This window comes from Xenopus laevis, chromosome 9_10L (genome assembly GCF_017654675.1).
Source record: "Xenopus laevis strain J_2021 chromosome 9_10L, Xenopus_laevis_v10.1, whole genome shotgun sequence".
NCBI classification, from domain to species: Eukaryota; Metazoa; Chordata; class Amphibia; order Anura; family Pipidae; genus Xenopus; species Xenopus laevis.
Genome location: NC_054387.1, coordinates 15,188,221 through 15,210,383, shown reverse-complemented (window position 1 = coordinate 15,210,383; position 22,163 = coordinate 15,188,221). Strand labels below are relative to the sequence as shown.

General features: G+C 43.1%; 1 protein-coding gene across 1 annotated transcript in view; it reads left to right on the top strand.

Annotated features, from left to right (window-relative positions):
* Window positions 1–22,163, top strand: part of LOC108700932 (cadherin-4-like) — a 335,569-nt gene that overhangs the window by 276,416 nt on the left and 36,990 nt on the right. Inside the window, exons 4-6 of the mRNA XM_018234980.2 lie at window positions 137–304; window positions 14,756–14,911; window positions 20,508–20,652. Of these exons, the coding sequence (XP_018090469.1) occupies window positions 137–304; window positions 14,756–14,911; window positions 20,508–20,652 (469 nt within the window). The remainder of the gene's footprint in view (window positions 1–136; window positions 305–14,755; window positions 14,912–20,507; window positions 20,653–22,163) is intronic.

Below are 22,163 nucleotides of genomic sequence, written 5' to 3'. Positions count from 1 at the left end.
ATGTTTGCCCTCCTGTTATTTGGTCTCAGAAGCTTTACTATTACTGTGCTATAAATGTTTATTTTTCAAGGCACTCACTCGCTCTTCCCTCTCTTTCAATCTCTCGCATGTTACATGTAAAATGGATCAATGGCAGACTGGAAGTCAGAGCCAGCAGTCAGAACAAGAGCAGTCTCCGAGCGGTACTCTGTTACCATGGCGACAGCATCACAACGGCCTTAGAAGACAGAAGAGGGATTGGGTAATACCGCCTGTTAACGTCCCAGAAAATTCAAGGGGGCCCTTCCCCGAGCAGCTAGTGCGGGTGAGTTAAATTCCGCCTGGGTGTAGAATTTTCTCTACATCTGACATTCATTGTTAATATTTTAAAATATATATAGTGGTATGTTCCCTTTGTCACTTGCAGTACCTTGTCTTGCCAGTTTAACCAAGAAGGCACCATCTCACTCGCACTGTAAGCAGCAGTTCTGCCCTGCTTTATGGCTGAGATTCTAGCTATCTGTATAACAGGATCTGTGCAGCCACTGGGACAGAATCTGATCCCCATTTTAAGCAGCAGTCATGTCCTGCTTTATGGCTGAGATTCTAGCTATCTGTATAACAGAGCATTCTGTCCCAGTGGCTGCACAGATCCTATCTGATCCCCATTGTAAGCAGCAATCCTTTCCTGCTTTATGGCTGAGATTCTAGCTATCTGTATAACAGAACATTCTGTCCCAGTGGCTGCACAGATCCTATCTGATCCCCATTGTAAGCAGCAGTCCTGTCCTGCTTTATGGCAGCTGAAATTCTAGCTATCTGTATAACCGAACATTCTGTCCCAGCGGCTGCACAAATCCTATCCCCATTGTAAGCAGCAGTCCTGCTTTATGGCTGAGATTCTAAAACGCATAAAGAGCATTCTGTTAATTGTAATGATTCTTAAGAGTAATAATTCTTAGAAAGGAAACAACTCCAAAATATTTACAACATATATAATTTAATTAATACTGTATACATATCTCGCCCGGCAATTTTTTTGACCACATCCATTTTTGTGGCCACACCCCCTAATTACCATGTTCATTTTACAAAATTTCGCAGGTTATGAAAGTTTGTGGGTTTTTTTCATTTATATAAGTTTTGCTAATGAATGTGAATTGCCCTTTAGGGTCTGGCCACACACACACACAGATTCAGGGAGATTAGTCGCCAGGCGACAAATCAGTGCAGGGAAAATAGGGAATTTCCAGTACAAACACAGTAGTGATGTGCGGGTCAGAATTTGCCCAACCCGCCCTCCCTTAGCCTATGCCCGCACCAATATGTGGTGTTTATAGAAATGGCCTGTAGATGTCACTGTGCTCAAGACATACTGTACATACTTCCTGTCAGCTTAAAAGTGAAAGTTACTGTTGTGTAAGGCCTGCATGACTCTGCTAATAAAGCACTGTTATACTCTACTCATCCTCAGCTACCCAAACATAACACCATCCTCGCTTCCGGGTTGCTTTTATAGACCCGCGCCGACCCGCCCACCAATTACATCACAAAAGGGGCAGGGCGAGCAGGGTCTATAAAAGACAAACCCTTAAGTCTGAAATCGACATTTGACACTGGTGGACGGTTACAGCAGAAGAGCTCAACCCGCAGCCGCCACCCGCGAAGACGCGTACGAGGGTCCCACTCCAGTGTCTTATCGGCCTGGCCCGCACATCACTAAAACACGGGTCTGCGGGTTGAGCTGTCAAAAGCGAAACTGTCCAGCTGAAAACGGGACAGTTGGGAGGTATGCAGTATATATTCAGCAGGAATTGCACAGCCCTAATTAGAAGTGTAGAGAGATAAATATTATGGGATCCCTTTAATGATGGCTGTTTTATATTTCTGATAATTCCAGGGCAGAGGGGATCTTCTCATCCATAGCTGCCAGCATTTCAGGGCTGATTTAAGTTGCCTGTTATGTCAGACACCTGCAGTTCCTTCACTCTTGATATTTTGCCAGGCCGGGCTTTTTAATAACCGGCCTCCCCAGGTACCTATGACCCACATGTGCCCCCCTGCAGTGAGGGCAGGATGAGCTCAGTGTGAGCCGGGCTTTAATCAGGTTAGCTACTGCTCTGTAATGGCCTGGAAAGGCAAAGAACAAGGCCAGTGTGTTCCTAGCATTGCTCCTCATCTATAGCCCAGCCCCGTAGGAGGCAGCTGCCTGGGATAAAGGGGGTGACGACTCCATCTGATTTCTTGGCACGTGAACTGCGAGCTGCATGTGCACTTAGTGGGCCCTGAAAATATTGTTATAATATACTGACTGGCGCGGGTGCAAGACATGCAGATGGGACCCACCACCCTCCATATGCAGCGTTCACAGGGGATTCACGTATCTGAGGCTCTGATGGGGCCCCAGGGGGGTACAGGCCCTGTTGCAATCGCACCCACAGTAGTTCAGTCACTGGTTATGAAGGAGAAAAATCTTGGAGTGTTCCAGAGATCTGGATCTTTCTCATTTAATTCTGTGTAACTGCTCGCCTTCCTTTGTCTGCCTCAGAATGTGCGTCTGCAGTTAGAGTAAAATGTTCCTCCCCCTGATGTACCGAAGAGCACAGTGAATGCAGCAGAGAAGCAGATATATCCAATGCATGAGGTGCATATGTGTATGAATACGACCAATTGGACACTCAACAGACTTCATCTTGTCTTGCTATGACCATCTTGTTGTACGGTCTCCAATAGCTTCATCTTCCTCTGTCTACATTTTTACATCCAGTCTCCCTCTTGTCCTGTTGTCCCCATCTTTCCCTCCAGTAGCCATCTCATTCTGTCACCATCTTATTCTGCAGTGACCATCTTGCCCTGCTGTCTCCAAGTTGCCTACTGTTCCATAGTCCCGCTGTCTCCATATTTACATCCTGTCTAAATCTTGTCCTATAATCTCCAGCTTGCCTTACGGTCTCCATCTTGTCTTGATATCGCCATTTTGTCCTGCTATCTCCAATATCATCATATTTTAATGACTATATTTTTACATCCAGTCTCCCTCTTGTCCTATTAACTTCATCTTGACTTATTGTCTCCATTTTTCCCTCCAGTAGCCATCTTATTCTACTGTATATTACCTTCTTTTTCTGCACTGACTATCTTGCCCTGCTGTCTCCAACTTGTCTTGTTGTCTCCATATTTACATCATTTACATCCTGTCTTAATCTTGTCCTATGATTTCAATCTTGCCTGTCTCCATCTTATCCTCCTGTCTCCAACATCATCATCTCATGTCTACAGTTATACATCCCTTCTCCCTCTTGTCCTATGATCTTCATTTTACATATTATCTCCATCTTGTCCCATTGTCTCCATCTTTCCCTCCAGTAGCCATCTCATTCTGTCACCATCTTATTTTGCATCTTGCCCTAATGGCATTTTGTCTTACTGTCTCCTACTTCCGTGCTGTTAACATCTTCTGTTGTCATGTGTCTCCATCTTCTTCAAAAAACGTCATTTTGCCCTACTATCTACATCTTGCCATACTGTTTCCATCTTGCCCTACTGTCTAACTTGTACTACTGTCTACATGTAATTATAATTTCCAATAGCCCTTTTTTAGTGGTAACAATCAGAAAAACATGGGGAGATTAGTTTTGTGGTATTTGCACAAGTCTTCTGTACTGTATGCTAGCTAGAATTTTTAAGTACCAAATACTTATAGAAATATGTCCAACAAGTCTTAACGCGGGTCATAAAAGCTAGTGCTAAACCCACAACTTCCCTAAAAACTGTTGTTTTTTTTAGGTGTGGCACCAATATTCGTTAAGGCAGCACACCCTCCTTTTGCAGCGAGTAACCCTGGGCTGAGCCCGTATAACTCTACTTCATTTTACTGCCACATGAAATGCTTTAAAGACTCCTTGTGCATCTGCCCTCTGTTTAATCGCCCTGTCAGCTATCTTTGCTGATGAGCGATTAGTTTGATTTGGGATTAGATGCCGTGCGGGTTCTGGATATTTATTTACAGAAGGAAGCTGTTTTCTCGTGCGCACCAAATGTTATCTTTACTGCATCTGCTGCCGTCGTTCCACCGGTATTTTTTTAGGCATAAAATTTGCTCATTTGGAAAAGCATTAAAGGGTTTGTATCAAGCTGCCAGACTTTATTAGACTTCTATTCCATGAGTCTCTTGTCATCGCACCCAGTTGGCTTGGCTTAAACCTTTGCTGGTCTCTATGGGAATGCATTCTTTCAGGTTTTAAATTATATATATATATATATATATATATATATATATAGGCCCAAAGTATACTAATCTCAGAATACTCCCTATTTCCATGTCCTGCAGTAGAAACCTGACCAGAACCCGTAAGAGGCTGCAGGCAACATTATGGTTTCTCTCTCCATCCCTGGTTCCATCAGACAGTGCTGTTTAAAGAACAATGATGGCTCTTTGTGTATAATGAAAGGTAATTGATGTTTGGAGAGGCAGAGTAACAGCAGCAATGAGTTTGTAGCCACTTGAAATGTAATAAAAGAACAGGAACATTATGTCAAGCATAGGGACAGGGGCAGTGGAAATGGACAGATGGAGAGGGTTGCTTGTCGGACTGGATAACCTAGATAGTATTTCTCTAATAAGTGAGTCTATTTTATTTACTAGGCTGCTGCTATTAGATAGGATATATGCAGAATGCTATGTTATACATATAACTAGAATCTCAGCCATAAAGCCGGGCAGGACTGCTGCTTGCAATAGGGATCAGATAGGATCTGTGCAGCCACTGGGGCAGAATGTTCTGTTATACAGAAAGCTAGAATCTCAGCCATAAAGCAGGACAGAAGTGCTGCTAACAATGGGGATCAAATAGGATTTGTGCCACTGTGACATAATGCTTTAAGGCAGGGTGAAAACAGTGGAGACTGTTTAGGGTAAAAATAGCACCTTGCATCAATCTGTACCCAAATTCTGAAACATGGTAAACCATTTCTTATCCAAGTGCTGGCAGATGTCACTGCAGCAGCAGAAGAGTTAAAAAGAAATGTTTCCAGTGAAAAAGCCTGCGATTTTGATAGCCAAGTCCCTTTCTGGCTGCGCATAAGCAGCAGAGCTATTATCGTCCACTCTCACTGTCAGACAGGGCTGAAATCAGAGAGCGTAGCAGGGAGATTACAATGGGGAGCTGAGGAGGAGGAAGGGCAGACAGAATCTCAGACAGTTGTGTTTAAGAGAAAAAAAACCTGCGAGCTGATTCTCCACTTGACAAACAAATCTGGGGGGTTGCCTGCTGTTTGTCTAGATGAGGGCTAGCAAGGCTTGTTCTGATATTCTGGCAGCATAGGGCCCAGGTGCCTTCTGATGTGAAATTCTGAATATAGAGATAAGAGAGAAGTATATAACCCAGTAATCATGGAACACCTCAGCCCCACTGATAATCCAGCCTGGCACAGGGATTTCCAAAATGTGTTTCTCTAGTTAAGCCTTCTTGCATTATCCAAAGCCCCTCCCACTTCTCTAAACCCGCCCCAGAGGGGACCGTATTTAGTGTTGGTTATATTTATTATCCATATCTGCTCATTTATTGTGGCCTGACGTTTCATTACCTGAACCTCTACGATTGGCTGGAGTCAGCAGTGAGAGCGCTTTGATGGAGCACGTTAGGAGAATGCAAGATTTATGGCAGCTCCAGTTATCATAAAAACAAGCCGATTGTCAAAAGGCAGCTGTGGAATTGCAACTCCCAGCATCCTTTGATAAATGTCTGCCACAGCTGGAGGCTTCAGGTTCAACGGGGGTTAAGAAAAGAGAAAACAAGGTGTGGAACAAAGGAAAATATTCAGCTCTCCAACATTCTGGTTTCTTGTCTTTAAAAGCCGGGAACAATCTGGGTTCCCTTTTCCCATTAATGGAGCCTTTAATTCCAGGCTCTAATTGCCTATTTGATCAGACAAAAGGTGTTATGAATAGAAGTAATTTTGGCGTTTGATTAGTGCATCTGTGCAGCTGGCTGCCTGCAAGACTCAGGAAAGCTCTGACAATTTGTTTAACAAAGAACAAAAAAGTTGGGGGGCAGAAAGACTGCCCCCCCAACTGTTGTTTGGGCGGCGCTGTTTTAACAGTTTGGATAGACTTGAAGTTGGTGTGTCCAGCAGTCTTGTTATAAGTCCAGTTGGCCATTCATTCAGTTAATCATTGCCTTGTGAGCGAATGAGGTTTCCTTCCACCACAGATGTTAAATGACAGAGTTATATGGTCTGAAGATGGCGATAGACGTAACAATTAAGATCTTTCTTGGAAAAGTTCTTTCTAAGAAAGATTGTTAGTTTCAATACACACGTGTAGAGCTGAATCGTCAGACATACTGGTAGAAACAATAGAATTCCACCTGTATCTGACGATTCAGCACTTAACAATGGCCGATGTTCCGGTGCCTCGAAAGACACCGGATCAACATTTTCCATCCAGCCCGATCGACGAGCCGACCGATATCCAAGTCTCCTGCTGATATCGGTCGGCTCTTTTCCCGCCGTACACGCACCGAATAACGTACGAAAATTAGTTTCATACGATATTATCTGTGCTTCTATGGCCGCCTTAACTTAAAGGTTTCATTGGACGGATTGCATGGAAATGAATGCCCACCCAAGGCCACAACAGGTGGTTCTTCACCGGCTAAAATATGCCCTTGGAGCTAATGCACTATGGCTGTACTGGCTAATAAATGGAGAAAAAATAAATGGAGAAAATGTTCGGTGTGCCAGTTCACATTCTGCAGTTGCTTTTCAGCATTTATTTGATCCTTAAAGTAAGAAATAACGGAGAGCTAGAGAGTCACGTCTTGCCTGTATGGAGTACGAAATGCTGAATCCTTCTGGGTGTTGAAAGTGTAAAATATGTTAAACAAGCCCCGTACGTGCGGCAGATAAAGGTGCCAGTCGCTTTGTGTGGGTGCACAGGATAAAGCTTGAGACATCGGTTACAGGCCCACAAGAGACTGGGCTTTGGTTTCTTAGAGTGATCAAAGACTGAGCTTTGCACAAGTCTCTTCCTTACTCGTCTCCTGGCGCTGCTTTCTCCAAAGAACACTCGGCTCCGGAGGCTTCTGTCTGAGGCCACAGACTTCCCCACACATTAAAAGCATCTCATCTGCAACTTCTCACTTGTGATGTTTTATGGAAAGTGCATGTGTAGCGCCAGACTGATGGCAATGGAAGCGCGAGAGCAAGAGCATTCAGGGAGAAATCTGGCTTATTGTGCACTCTCTCTGGGTGGAAATTTTTTGTTTCCTATTTTTTGTAGGATATTTTCGTGTCCCCTTACCTTGTAGTTCCCCAGGAAGATTCCAAATAGTGGCAGCAGTTTAAGTAGCAAAGCAAACATTTAAAGAAAATCCGCAAAACCGTTGTTCAATAACAACAGAGGAACCTGGAGGTGCAGAATGAATAAAGTCTCCTCCTGAGTCATTTGTCAGAGATGATCCCTGTTAGTTTGTGAAGCCCAGAGTCTCCTCTCTTGGTAGCTGTCTCACGTTGACTTTCTAGGGTGACAGAGCAGGTCCGAACATTCTGATCTTACCGTTCCTGGTCTGACAGCTGAGAGCCTGCACTTGCTGATATTCCTGATATGTGGTGTCACTTGGTTCCTAGCTGTGAAGTAGCAAAAAAGATGACATTTAGTAAGAGCAGAATGCTAAATGTTAATTTCCGTATTTAGTATTTGGTTGGAGATTTATATATTGGGATATCCTGGTAGTTCCAGGTTTTGTTGTCCCCTCTAGTCTACCTAACCTAAATTCTCTGCCAGGACCATGGCTTTTCCTTCTTACTCTAGGTCCCTCCAGGAAAAACAGTGGGTGTGATCTTGACCATGGTGACTATGAGAAGTAATCTAGGACTGTACAAGTAGGATATCAGGGGCCTCCCAAAGCTTTACATGACATTTCTAAATACTTTGTTATGTGGTTGGTCTTCTCCTGAGGGACACGCTTTGGAGAGAACAACTGGCTGGGCAGACAGGAAATAATGGGGAGGGAAAGAGAAGGTTAATTAAGACCAACAAGAGGTGATAAAAAGAAGGGAGCAGGGATCAGAGGCAGAAGAACAAAAAAGGCAACAGGGGGTTAGAGAGTATGAAAAAACAAATGTGAAGGGGACAAAATGTCAAAAGATAGAACTAGAGAGATGATAATATGAGAAGAAAGGATGAGAGAAGAGGGCTAAGGAGGGGATGATATTAGTTAGTGGCCCCTATGTGTAAGGTGTACTTACCAGCCCATTCCACACAGAAAAAAAAAACTCCTATTATGTTATTGTGTATTTCACTCACAAAACATTTTAGAAACATTGAGTTGGCAGATGTTGACTCCAAAGTAGAATACAAATCCCAAAGGAGGTAGAAGTAGATTAACATAATTATGAATCTATCAAGGCACTTCCAGCAGGTAAATGGGAATTTCCTACATTGCATTCATAGCTTATGATATCTGCACATCAGAGGGATCATTACGGTCGACCAGAGGAGACAAGGATAATCCTGGCCCATGGTATTTGCTAACAAGACACTAATTGAGTCCCTATTGGAGGATGCTTCTATACAAGCAAATTCTCTATATGGGGAGCAGCTGATTATTACTTGGGGAAATAACCTCTGGGTATTAATTACCATATTGATGTGTGCAAATTCTCTGGTGTATGTATTTAGCTTGCGCACATATATGCAACAGAATGGCACATGTAAACCAGACCCATCAATAGATCACAATATCTATTTTAGCTTAGATTGTCAGATTTATGACCAGGCCTTCTATTTCCATCTTGTCCTACTGTCTCCATCTTGCCCTACTACCATCATCTTCATTATCGTTGTATTGTTCTATACTGTTTCCACATTGCCTTACTGACATCACCTTGCTTTAATGTCTCCATCTTGTCCTACTGTCACCATCATACTCTTATCTACATTTTTTTGTCTCCACTTTTCCTTACTGTGAATATATTTTGTCATAATTTCCTCGGTCGTCTCTATCTTACCCTCCTGGCTTCATCGTCTCATGTCTTCATCTTACCCTGTTGTCTCCACCTGGCCACACTGTCTTTATATTACCTTACTGTTTTCACCCCCCTGTGATCTTGCCCCACTCTTCCAATCCAAAGGCATTTGCCCCTCTGGGGACAAAGTAGTGTATTTATTGTACAGTACAAACCAGGGCATGGAAATTCATATCAGAGCTGCTGTAGTTGAATTAAGTCTATATTTCCAGTATAAGATATATATATATATATATATATATATTTATGCCAATAGCCAATTTATAGTAAATAGCAGGGCACCATCTAGCTGTCAGTGATAATAAGAGAACAGCCTCATTTCTAGAACTCAGAGCCGGAGCCCTTGAATGACATCTTTGACACAAGTGCTGCATTGAGCTCTCTCTTTATGCACCTCTAATTAGGAATATGGAATCGAAAGCACATTAAATTTAGTTCTTTTACCTAAAATCCTGCTTTTTTGAATGCATTGTAATACAAAAAAAACTTTGCCTGTTTTTGCTTTGCTGCCCTAGTGATGCTTGGCTTGTGGCTTTCATAAATGCTAAATTGTTGTACAGCCGTTTTATTCCAGTGTACAGAACATTGTGTCCTATTTTCTGTAGGGGGCTGGAATAGTGGGGATTCTCCAAATTTCTTTTGAAGATTTGTGTTTTTGGAACATATGAGGAAGGGGGTTTTATTGAGTGAGATTGGCTATTATTTTGTTCTACAGCCATAACAGTTTTGGACCACTTTTGGACCAGGCAGGCTTGTTCCTTGGAACAAGCATATAAAAGTATATATCTTAGATAAAGCTTACCTGTAGAAACATGGGGTCCAGGTGCACCTGCCCCAGACCTTCTGCTCAAGAGAGTAATCCATACACGGCCTTACCCAAAATATATGCCCTGCCATATATTTTGTGTGACGATTGTTCTTTGGGACACCAAACTGGTGTGGGTGGTGTCAATGAAAGGAAGCAGCCTATGCAGACAATAACCCCCATAATTCTCATGAAGGATCAAGCTGTGCTTTGCCCCTCACACCAGATACAAATAAAACGATCACAAGTTGCAGACTGTAACTTCTCTGTGTTTACCCCATGCCTGTTCTACATGAATACAAGGCTGCCGAAGCAGAGCACAGAAACCAGTGGAAAATCAACAAGTATGGAACGCAGGGTGCTAAGTGCAACAAAATGTTATATTACCCCTGTTTTCTGCACATCGTGACCCTCATTTTTGTAGGCTTCCTCACCTGGTCACCCACAGTAACAGCATAGTCTCCTGCTCCTTGTACTTTGCACCTTTATTACTGCTGACCCCCACCACTGAAAGGCACCCGAATATCTTTTGAATAAGGCAGCGTCAGGCAAAGTAGGGGCATAATGCATCATGGTTCAGGAGCAGTAGGTCATGGCCAAGGCCCACCTAAAATAGTGAAGTTCTGGGACTGCCTATGTGCAAGAGGGTAACAATTTAGGATTAATCTTTAGAATGACAGTTCACTCAGCCCGTGAAACAACATCCCAAGGTCAAAGTCTAATCACACTGACTTCAGGAGCTATAAGCAACAATTTCAAATTTAGCTCTTATCTTTGTGCTGTTGGACACTCTTAATGTGGATTAAACTCTGGCTTGGCATTTATTTCGCTCTTCTAATGGAGCCATGTCTTCTACACCGGTGAAGAATTGTCTTGTTACACCGTGCGGCAGGTATGGCCTTTATGTGGTTTTAATGAGACGCCCTTCATTAATCTCGGATTCCACCGAAAAGATAACACCGAGACCTTCGATGTTATTTAAAGCTGTCACGCGTGTTCTCTGTACATTATAGGTTCAATTATATCTCTCCTTTTCTTCCCGGGTAATGGGCTATGCTTGGTGAGTGCATCGACGGAGGAGACAGATGAGTCCTTCTGGATGACCTTGAGGCCACGGCGATGGAGATCCAAGAGCTGAGAGTTGGGATCAGGGAAACAGTAAGCCTATTAGAGAAAGAGGGGGGGGCAGCTTGGTAATGAACCAAGTAAGGGAAATCACATTAAGTTGAGCAGGTTTTCAAATAAATGTGCTCGTTATCTGTTGCTTTTCTAGAGATGACAAGTCCAAGCAGGACCAGGAGATGGGGGCTGTCATACCCACATTACAGTCTCCAATAAATAATGTTGTTTGTTGACTTCCTGAAGAGAAACCCTGAGCTCTTCCTCTCAATTCTCCCCCCACGCCTGTGGGGTTCGTCAAGCTCTGTGTCACTTTGTGTCACCGATGCGTCTTCATTTTCTTTTTTGTTTACCTGCCAGAGGTCCTACAAGATGTCTCCATCACATGGGACTCAAGGCAGTTGATTATTGTAAAGCCTCATTTTCTCTCCTTGCTTTCTGCATGCGCCCGTGTGTCAACAGGGAAGCTTTTTTTTTTTGGTGCCAAGTTGGGAAGCAACATCCGGATAGATGTCAAACTTCCTCTTAATTCAAAGATACAGGAGGCTGTTTGAAGGGACATTGCTGTCACTCCCCAAATACAACTCGGTAATGTTCTAATTAAAAAAAAAACCAGAAAGTTCGAGTCACTTTTTCACCTTGTGCTTTACTGTGACTTTCTGAGACATTACCTGCTTCCTGTCAAAGAACAGCACCTCTGTCTTGCTTTATGGCATGGATGTAAACTATATGCTTTGGGCAATGAACTAGAATGGATGTAAAATTACACAATGATGCTATTCACAAAGGGACTTGCTCCTAATGCCTTGTTAAAGCCAAAATATACCTGTTCAGCCAGTGCTGGAATTGTGGGTAGGCCACGGTGGCACATACCTCTGGTTGAGGGGGCACAATAGGCGGTGGGTGAAGTGCCAGGAAACAAGGCTGTCTGGAACAGAGCTCCCAGGGGGAGGGTTGCTAGCAGACCAAGTTGAGCCCAGTTCTGCTGTTGAATTGCAAGCACAGACACTAGAGAACCCCCGATCCTGCCGCCAGCCTGGACCTAGTGCCCTGCTTCATACCTTTGGGTCACCAGATGTTCCTATAATATAAATGGTCAATATACTCAAGGGTTAACGCAGTCTAGTAACATCTGTAGGCATGGGGTTAAGAAACGGCCCTAGTTTGGCACAACCGACTTATAAGTCAGATGCTTATTCCATTATATCAAAAGTTCATAAATGAAGTTATCTGTAAGAAAGTGGAATGACACAGGGAATAAGTATTGAACGCATGAAAAAAAGGAGGTGCAAAATGGCATGGAAGGCCAAGATACCTGCTAAAATCTGTCAGTATTTGCCCCATATCAGTACAATTTAATATCAGCTGTTTTCGTCTTAATTGATGGCCTTTAAAAAGGTTCCTCGTTACGAAGGTGTCACACAAGAAGCATCTCATGATGGGTAAAAACAAACCTTATTGTTGCAAAACATACGGATAGCATTGGTTTTAGACGTAAAGCCGACATGACTTCAATTCATGCTCACCGCACATCACTCAACTGCTGAAGATAAAGCATGTTGAAGTTCATTTAAAGTTTGCTGCACAACATTTGGACAAGCCAAATGAGGCCAAAATGTAACTCTTTGGATGTCATTGCACACACTATGTTTGGAGGAGAAATGACACTGCCCATCACCCCAAAAACACCATAGCAACAGTGAAGTTTAGAGGTGGGACCATCATGGCGTGGGGCTGTTTTTCAGCTGATGTACAGGCAGACTTCATTTAATTGAAGGAAGGATGAATGGAGAAATGTATTGGGATATTCTAGATAAGAATCTGCTCCCATCTACCAGAATTCTGAAGAAGAAACAAGGGTGGACATTTCAGCAAGACAATGATCCCAAACACACAGCCAAGGAAACTCTCAATGGGTTTCAGAGAAAGAAAATAAAGCTGCTAGAATGGCCCAGTCAATCACCCGACTTAAATCCAATTGAAATTCTATGAAAAGATCTGAAGATCGGAGTTCATAGAAGAGGCCCCCGGAACCTTCAACATTTGAAGACAGTTTGTGTGGAAGAATTGGCCAAAATCACATCTGAGCAATGTACAAGACTAGTTTCTCCATACAGGAGGCGTCATTACCAACAAAGAGATTTCTACTAAGTATGAAATCAATTTCAGTAAGCATGTTCAATACTTATGCTTTATTACACATAACTTAATTTATGGGCTTATTGGTTTAGTGGACTTATTCGTTTTGATTTCTTTGTATGTGTGGTTTATTGGGTTGTTCCCCAACATTGGGTTGTTAGCCCCATTAGAAATCGATTTACTGAGAAAACCATTGACGTGTTCAAGAATTAGTTTCCCTGCTGTATGTGTGTATGTATATATAATACACAAAAGCCAGGAATATCCTGTAAATTATAACCTTATAAACGGTAAGTTCTGATGTCATTTCTGTCACATGACTCACTGAAATTTGTGTATTATAATAAATAAAGTACCCCCAGTTGTAAGATATGAGGATATTAGAAGTTACCTCGGAGTTCCATGACCTGTATAAAAACACTCGGCCTTCGGCCTCATGTTTTTATATGGTCATGAAACTCCTCGGGAACTTATAATATCCTTATATTTTACAAGAGGGTGTACTTTATTCACTATATATTATATATCACTTGAATTAGATTACATTTCTCATGTAACGGGAGGCAGATCTAGCCGAGTATCAGTACCTGCGTGACACTTACAGATCCGACTCTCGCTCTTTCCTTGTGCTGTCAGTAGCCTCGTCCAGACCTCGGCCTTCATTGAATGTGAAATGAGTAATTTGCCACTTCGTCGACTGTGAAATATATGAAAGAATGAATTTCCTATTCTAATGTGCGGCGTGTGATTGTGCTCCCGAGTTTATGTGCTTCCAAAAAGTCTAAAGTAGGACAAAGCGGCTGTTTTCATTTTCCACTTTAGTTAGAAATGCTGAGGCTGTTCATTCCCATGTTCATTATTATCCAGCGTCTTACAGGTCTGAAAAATACTGTTATGATGTCAAACTGAATGGTCATGCCTGTGTCTATGCAGTAGAATAGCCAGCTGGGAGACAAACCTTGGGGAATGTCCCAGCTGAATTGTGCTTAGTACAGGGGATACCTATGCTGCCATAGTTTTATGGTATCTCTCTGTACAGCCTATTAGCAAACTTAGCACAATTCAGCAGGAACAGCCCCCTAAGTTTGCTAATAGGCTGTACAGAGAGATCCCATAAAACTATGGCAGCATAGGTATTCCCCTGTACTTAGCACAATTCAGCAGGAACAGCCCCCTAAGTACAGGGGAATACCTATGCTGCCATAGTTTTATGGGATCTCTCTGTACAGACTATGAGCAAATTTAGGGGGCTGTTCCTGCTGAATTGTGCTTAATACAGGGGAATACCTATGCTGCCATAGTTTTATGGGATCTCTCTGTACAGCCTATTAGCAAACTTAGGGGGCTGTTCCTGCTGAATTGTGCTAAGTACAGGGGAATACCTATGCTGCCATAGTTTTATGGGATCTCTCTGTACAGACTATGAGCAAATTTAGGGGGCTGTTCCTGCTGAATTGTGCTTAGTACAGGGGAATACCTATGCTGCCATAGTTTTATGGGATCTCTCTGATGAGAACAGAGGAGGATTCAGCAAGCACGAGGCTGCAAGATACGTCAGTTACAGTTTCATAGAAGTTATGGGTAGCCAAGAGTTGATAAGACTATCCTGTGGGATCCCAGGCTAGATCTGCTTCTGTATTATGACCTAAATACACTCCTCTCACCTTTTTCACCTTTTTCTAGATTCGCTCTGACAAAGACCGGGACAGTACGATCAGTTACAGCATCACGGGAGTAGGGGCAGACCAGCCCCCCATGGACATTTTTTGCATAGACCCCGTTTCTGGGCGTATGTATGTGAACAGATCCCTGGACCGAGAGGAGAGATCATCGTACCATGTGAGTGGAAACCTTCTGTGCAGCTACCACCATTATCCCTTTCACCCAGAATTTAAATTTAAAAGGTATATTTATCCTTTAGAATTGAGTATTACTGACTCCATCTTTGTAAACAAACCCCCCCCCCTTTATGAGCTTGGGAGCCATGAAATCAACAGCTTCTGGGGGTCTTAAAATAAATTGTCTTTTCTCTGGATTTTGCCTAAAATTTGATTAACATTGTTACCTAAAAACATAAAAATAAACTATGCCAAATAGGGAAAAGGAGATGGAAGAGAGAGAAGATCCAAGGATTTTCTTATATCACTTCGAGCAGCTCACGCATATAGACGACTCGCTCCGAAGATGATTGCCAGGAATATTCATAGCATCGTTGAAGCAATGGAAGGCCATTAGGAAGGCTGGGAATTGTGTGCTAAGCACCCGCTGAGGGACAGATAAATACAGTTCCTCTTAGTACAGCGCAACATGCAGAGTTACCTCCCTCCCATACGATATTCTCTCATCTGCAACGTGCACTCGCTGGTTCTGCACAAGAAAATGTTCCCTTTCATAGAAAATCCAGACTTTCTGCTATCCTCAATCATGCACATATTTCTGGGGTGTCTCATTCATATTCACATAGTTTAACTTTATAATATATAGACACAGATATACCCCCATCTTTCCTCCAACCACTGTCACAGTGTAACCCCCATATCATATATGCACATAATGTAACTGTATAATATATAGACACAGATATACCCCCATCTTTCCCCCAACCACTGTCACAGTGTAACCCCCATATCATATATACACATAATGTAACTGTATAATATATAGGCACAGATATACCCCCATCTTTCCTCCAACCACTGTCACAGTGTAACCCCCATATCATATATACACATAATGTAACTGTATAATATATAGGCACAGATATACCCACATCTTTCCCCCAACCACTGTCACAGTGTAACCCCATATCATATATGCACATAATGTAACTGTATAATATATAGGCACAGATATACCCCATCATTCCCCCAACCACTGTCACAGTGTAACCCCCATTAGGGATGTAGCGAACCGCCGATAATGTGTTCACGAACGCCGTTCGCGAACACCGGCAAAAAATGCGAACAGTTCGCGAACAGTTCGCGAACTTCGAACATCCGAAAATCGTTCGATTCGAACGATCGAAGGATTTTAATCGTTCGATCGAACGATTTTCGTTCGAATCGAACGAAAATCGTTCGATTTTAGCGACCGAATGGTCGAATGGTCGAACGATTTTGACGCGAACGCCTATTGGCGAACGTCGCGCGACGTTCGCGAACTTGCGGCGGACGCGAACAGCCGATGTTCGCGCGAACAAGTTCGCCGCAGAACAGTCCGCGACATCCCTCACCCCCATATCATATATGCACATAATGTAACTGTATAATATGACACAGATAGATGGGAATTGTTCCCCCAGCCTCTCCACTGTCATCGTTTCACGGGTCTGTTGCATGTGGCCCATAGCACAACATTACAGCACCATCTGCTGGTAGGATATAAAATAGCACAGACGTAAAAGATATTTATATTTCGAGTTGCTTTACACCTGGGAGGGTTGTTCCACCATAAACCTCTCTGTTGCTGGTCTCTGATAATTGATCTCTTCTCTCCTGCTCCATAGTTTGTGCAGTACAGTTTCCCCATAAGGAAATTGCTGGCAGTGCAGATCTGCACAATAGAATCCCTGGGGGGACTGAGAACTCTACAGTATTAGTGTTTCAGCAAAATTCCAAGCAATATGGTGCCTAATGGTATGTAGGTTTGGGCAATAAGTGTGTTATATATAAGTGTGTAATAGGTGGATGAGGGGAAAGTGACAAAGGCAACATCATCAAAACAACCAAATGATTGTAAATACCTCCCAACTATCCCAGTCCCGATTTTGACAGCTCAACCTGCAGTCCCGGATTGTTACTGAAATGTCAGAGTTTCTCTTTATATCTTTTTTCTGACTATTCGGTGCAGGAGATCAAAGTTTCTTGAAATGTAATTAAATAAGTGGCTTTTGGCAGAGAGCCCAGAATACTCGGCAGCTGCACTTAGATACAGCTGTAACTATTAAAGATAAGCAGGTCTCTCGGGGGAAATGGAGACTTGCAGCTTAAAGGGTAATTTAACATTCATTAGCAAAATTGTGATAACACATTTCTGGGAGTTTTAGGGCCACGTTTTAAACTTCCCATAACCTGCCACATTTTGTAAAATGGATTTGGTATTTAGTGGCCATAGAATGGGCGTGGTCATAAACATTTTCACTGCACTACATGCGCCAAGATCATTTTGTCCCTCTTTCTATTTTTACCCGCCTTAATATACTTCTGAAATACTTCTCAGCCTTATGAAATAAATACCTATGGTAGGATATAAAATAGGAAGCCATAAATACAAATATGCAATGTTCTGGGCACACAATAAGCTTTACCCTCATACTGTATATTTGTATTTATACATGTGGGAAGGAGGTGCCATATTGTTTCCCTTAGACAGTACAGTATGAGGGTATAGCTTATTGTGTGCCCAGAACATTCCTTCTCTGTATATTTGTATTTATACATATGGGAAGGAGGTGCCATATTGTTTCCCATAGACAGTACAGTATGTACCCATACATATGCTATTTTATATCCTACCATAGGTATTTATTTCATAAGGCTGAGACGTATTTCAGAAGTATATTAAGGAGGGTAATCATCGGGGGGGGGGATGTGATCGTACCTTCAAACCCCTATTATCCGGCTTTAGATACGCCTGTTACTGCATTGCGGTAATGACTTTTCCTGCTGCCTCATTTTTCGTGCTCCATCTCCCCAGTGCAAGACATGTGGGAACATCTGTTTCTCAGCCAGAGGTGACAATCGCAGTCTCCACCAGGGTGTCAATCAATTTCCTTCAGTAGAACATATGTTTCTTTAGAGCTTCCCCTCCCTCCCAACATACTTCAGTGGAGAATAAACCCCCAACTAAGCCATAAAACAATGTGATTATTAATAAAAAAATACAACGTTCTCTGCTCATCATAAATCAGAAGTGTCAAATCTGTGGCCCTAAATCTGTTGTTAAACTACAGTTCCCATCAGTCACTGGCAGCTGGTGAAGTTCAACCTCCAGCATCCTCTACTGTGACTTTAGGTAGGTGTTACAGATGTTATACCTTGACTGATTTCTTGCTGGTATGATTTAGAGTGTACAAGATGGGGACCAATGATGGGCACCCTATTGCTGCCTCCCCCTGAAGGAAGTGTATTGTAGATGGATACAATATAAAGGAAATGGTAGTTCCCCTGTAATCACATTACTGTACTTTTTAAGAAGAAGTATCGCGAAAACGAAAATTTAAGACAAGCTTCGTCATACTGAAATGAGAAACTTTCTAAATACAATCAATTAAATATTCTGCATCGTTTCTGAAATAATCAAGTTTATCTTCACTATTCCTCTCACAGCATCTGTTTCTCTTCGTTCTGTCTTCATGCAGCAGTCGGGTGTCAGATATTAATTGACAGTTAGATCCAATATATCTTGTAAGGGGGGGGGCTTCCTTTCCAGATGAATTAGAGCTCATTTAAATAATTGATTCCAGTAACAAACAAAATAACTGCCTTTTGCACAAATTCTGCATGTAGAGAGACATGATGGTGATTTAGAGTGAGCTCTAATACATCTTCTAGGCAAAAGGAGCCCCCCTATAAGATGGATCCAATATAACGGTCAATGTTTATCTGACACCCAACTTCTGCATGAAGAAAGAATGAAGAGAAACAGATGCTGAGAGGAGAAGAATAACTTGATTATTTCAGAAACGGGACAGAATGTTTAATTGGTTGTATTTAGAAAGTTTCTTATTTCAGTGTGCTGAAGCTTATATTCATTTTTCATTTCCGCGATAGTTCCCCTTTAAAGGAGAAGTAAAGTCGTCTTGCACTTGCGCTGCCAAATGTTAGGCACCCCCAAGTGATTGTATTTACTTACCTGAAACACCAGCCCGGGCCAGTGCTCCTATCAGCTTCTCTTCCGGCTTCTTCTTTCTCCAGATTTCCTGGGGCAGACGTATGCGCAGTAGAATGAAATGGCCGACTTTCTAGTTACATTTCGGCTTTCCGCTCTACTGCTCATGCTCATGCTCATGCTCACGCGAATAAAGAGGAAGATGGAAGAGGATCACTCTGTGGTGCTCATTGGTATAACCCCGGGGCCGATGCAGTTTTATGCTGATAGGAGCACTGGGCTGGGCCGGTGTTTCAGGTAAGTAAATACAATCACTAGAGGGTGCCTAACATTTGGCACTCCCAAGTGCAAGATGACTTTCCTTCTCTTTTAAGGTTATGGGATTATGCAGTGTTGGAGGGTCCGAGGCCCATGGGGCCCCCAACTCCTGCTGCAACCCTCATCCAGCCCCCCACCCCAGTTACAAACCCCCTCCCAACTCCCCCCCTCTTCCAAATACCCCCTCCCCCAGTTTCAACCCCCTTAACATACCTGTTCTCTTGCTGCAGCCACAATCAGGGCCAGTAGGGAGGTCAGGGGGCAGTGTGGGGTCTGAGGCTGGAGCGAGTCTGGGTTGCCAGGGTCCACTGGGCATTTCCTGGTGTCCTGCCGGTCCAGTTCAACCCTGGGGTTATGACATGCAGGAGGTGCTGCTGTACAATTTCCCAGCATTTCATGGGCCCTAAAATGCGCAATTTCATACAGTTTAGTCAAGAGGGCCTGTGATATCCAAGACCTACTGCTAGCTGGGTTTCTGGTTATGCTGTGTTAAGGTGTTGGCCACCCTACCGCCAAACATTTGACATTCAAAAAAAATCACAACTTAGGCCACACCTGATCCTCGCTGGCAACATCTTGGTACATCCAGACACCCTCAACCTATTTTCTGGTAGGCTTCTATCTTTATTTGAGGTTTAGCATCATCCTGCACCACATTTTATTGGACTATAGGGTCAGCTCTCCTGCAGCGATCTATGGTAATTGAGGGAACCGTAGTAAGGACAGGGAATTTAGGCCAATTGGGTGAGTATATTTAGACCAAGGGGCCAGTCGACACAGTCCACAAACACAGAAACTTTAAATTCTGAACCGAGGATGAAAAATGATTCAGTTAAGGGCGGTAGAAATGCTGTAGAGTTGATCTGCCTTATTGCACCTCGGAGCTTTGGCATGGAACCAGTCTCTAAATCCCTGGATTGATTAGCAGGTCTCCTGGGAACACTGAACCATCATAGTTTATTCTTAGCTTCCTGCAGATATTTCAGGTCAAGACACTGTCTCTGTGTTACTTATTGTTTAACAGTTCTCTCCAGAGCTCCTGTGCGCACACTCTGCCTTCTCTCGGCTCTCCATGGTGCACTATTTATGGGAATATACTGCCTGCCTGGCCATGCCTGGGCACAGCATCTTTAACCCTCAGTGTGCTTCTCTTCATGTAAAGTTTTTGTTAAACATAAATATTCATTCCCACCCAAGCTCAAAGTTCCAACCCTATAAGTTGTTGTTTTTTTTTACATTGTTGCAAAATTCAATGGAAATATTTCTTACTCAATTGTGCTCTTTCCAGCTCAGGGCACACGCTGTCGATTCAAATGGGAACAAGGTGGAGAATCCCATTGACCTTTCCATCTACGTCATTGACATGAACGACAACAGACCAGAATTCTCAAGCCCCATCTTCAGCGGATCAGTGGATGAAGTTTCCAAACCAGGTAATCTCTGGCCTCTTCCTCCTCTTTCACCCTAGGTGTAAATATAAAGAAAAGCAGAATTCTAACCTCTTCCTGTATAAGCATACTATCTCCAAAGAGTTTATGGTATCTCTCTGTACAGGCTATGAGCAAACGGAAAGATGTAGATAGTTGGTCAATATGGAGACAGTATAGTAGAGTAAGAGGATGCCAGTAGGGCAAAATGGAAACATTAGAGCAGTGTTTGCCAACCAGTGGCTCCTGAGCAACATGTTGCTCCCCAACCCCCTTGGATGTTGCTCCCAGTGGCCTCATAGCAGTTGCTTATTTTTCAATTCCAAGCTTGAAGGCAAGTTTTGGTTGCGTAAAAAACAGGTTTATGGCCAAACAGAATCTCCTCTAGGCTGCCAATCCACAAAGGGCTGCCAATCCACAAAGGGCTATCAAATAGGCAATCATATCCTTTATTTGGCACCCCAGGAACTTTTTGCATGCCTGTGTTGCTCCCCAACTCTATTTTTTGAATGTGGCTCAAAGGTAAAAAAGGTTGGGGACCCCTGCATTAGAGCATCATGAAGATAGTAAGACAAGATAGACATTAAAGTAGAAACAAACCCTTAATTAAAAAAAAAACCCTACCCTACATAGACCCCCTCCCCCCTAGTCTAGCTACCCCCCCAGACAATTGCCCCTAACTTCTTTACTTACCCCTCCATGCAGATTCTGTCCAGCGGCGCCATCTTCAGCCGCTTCGCTAATCTTCGGAATGAAATCGGCCCTTCTGCAATTCTCGAGAGTTTCGGCACATGCGCAATTGTCGCGAAACAGAAAATTGGTCCAACTGCGCATGCGCCGATTCTCATTCTCATTCCTTAGATTACCGAAGAGAAGAAGATGGCGCCCCTGAACTGCGCAGGACATAATCTGCACAGAGGGGTAAGTAAAGAGTTAGGAGCATTTGCTCAGGGGGGCAGCTAGTCTGGAGGGGAGGATGGAGGGGGGTCTATGTAGGGTAGGGGGTAGGGTTTTTTTTTTATTAAGGGTTTGTTTCTCCTTTAAAGAAAGTCAGTTACAGTACTACAAGATGGAGAGCAAGATGATGACAATAGGACAAGATAATGTAAGTAGAACAATATGGATGGTGGGACAGCAGGGCAAGATGGTAACAGTATGATCAATATGTGGCATTGTAGAGCAGCAGTTGTATGTAGTTATTTTTATATGATAGGCATCCAATAGCTCATGCCTGGGGTGGTGGTTTCAGGGGGTGGCGGTTTGTAGGACGTGGGGGTTTTTAGGACTTGTTCCTATATTTTTTTTGAAGTACAATGTCCAACATTAATTTTATAAATAAAAAAACCCTTGCAGAGTGACCTTGAACTCCTGGAGTTGCCCTCCATCCCATCTGCAGCTGCTGGTGCAACAAAAATACTGCCCCCTCGGCGCTAGGGATCCATCAGCAGACATCTCGGGTGTCAGTGCAGGAGCTAACAAAATGATTAATTAATGAATCATTTATGCGGCTACCTTCT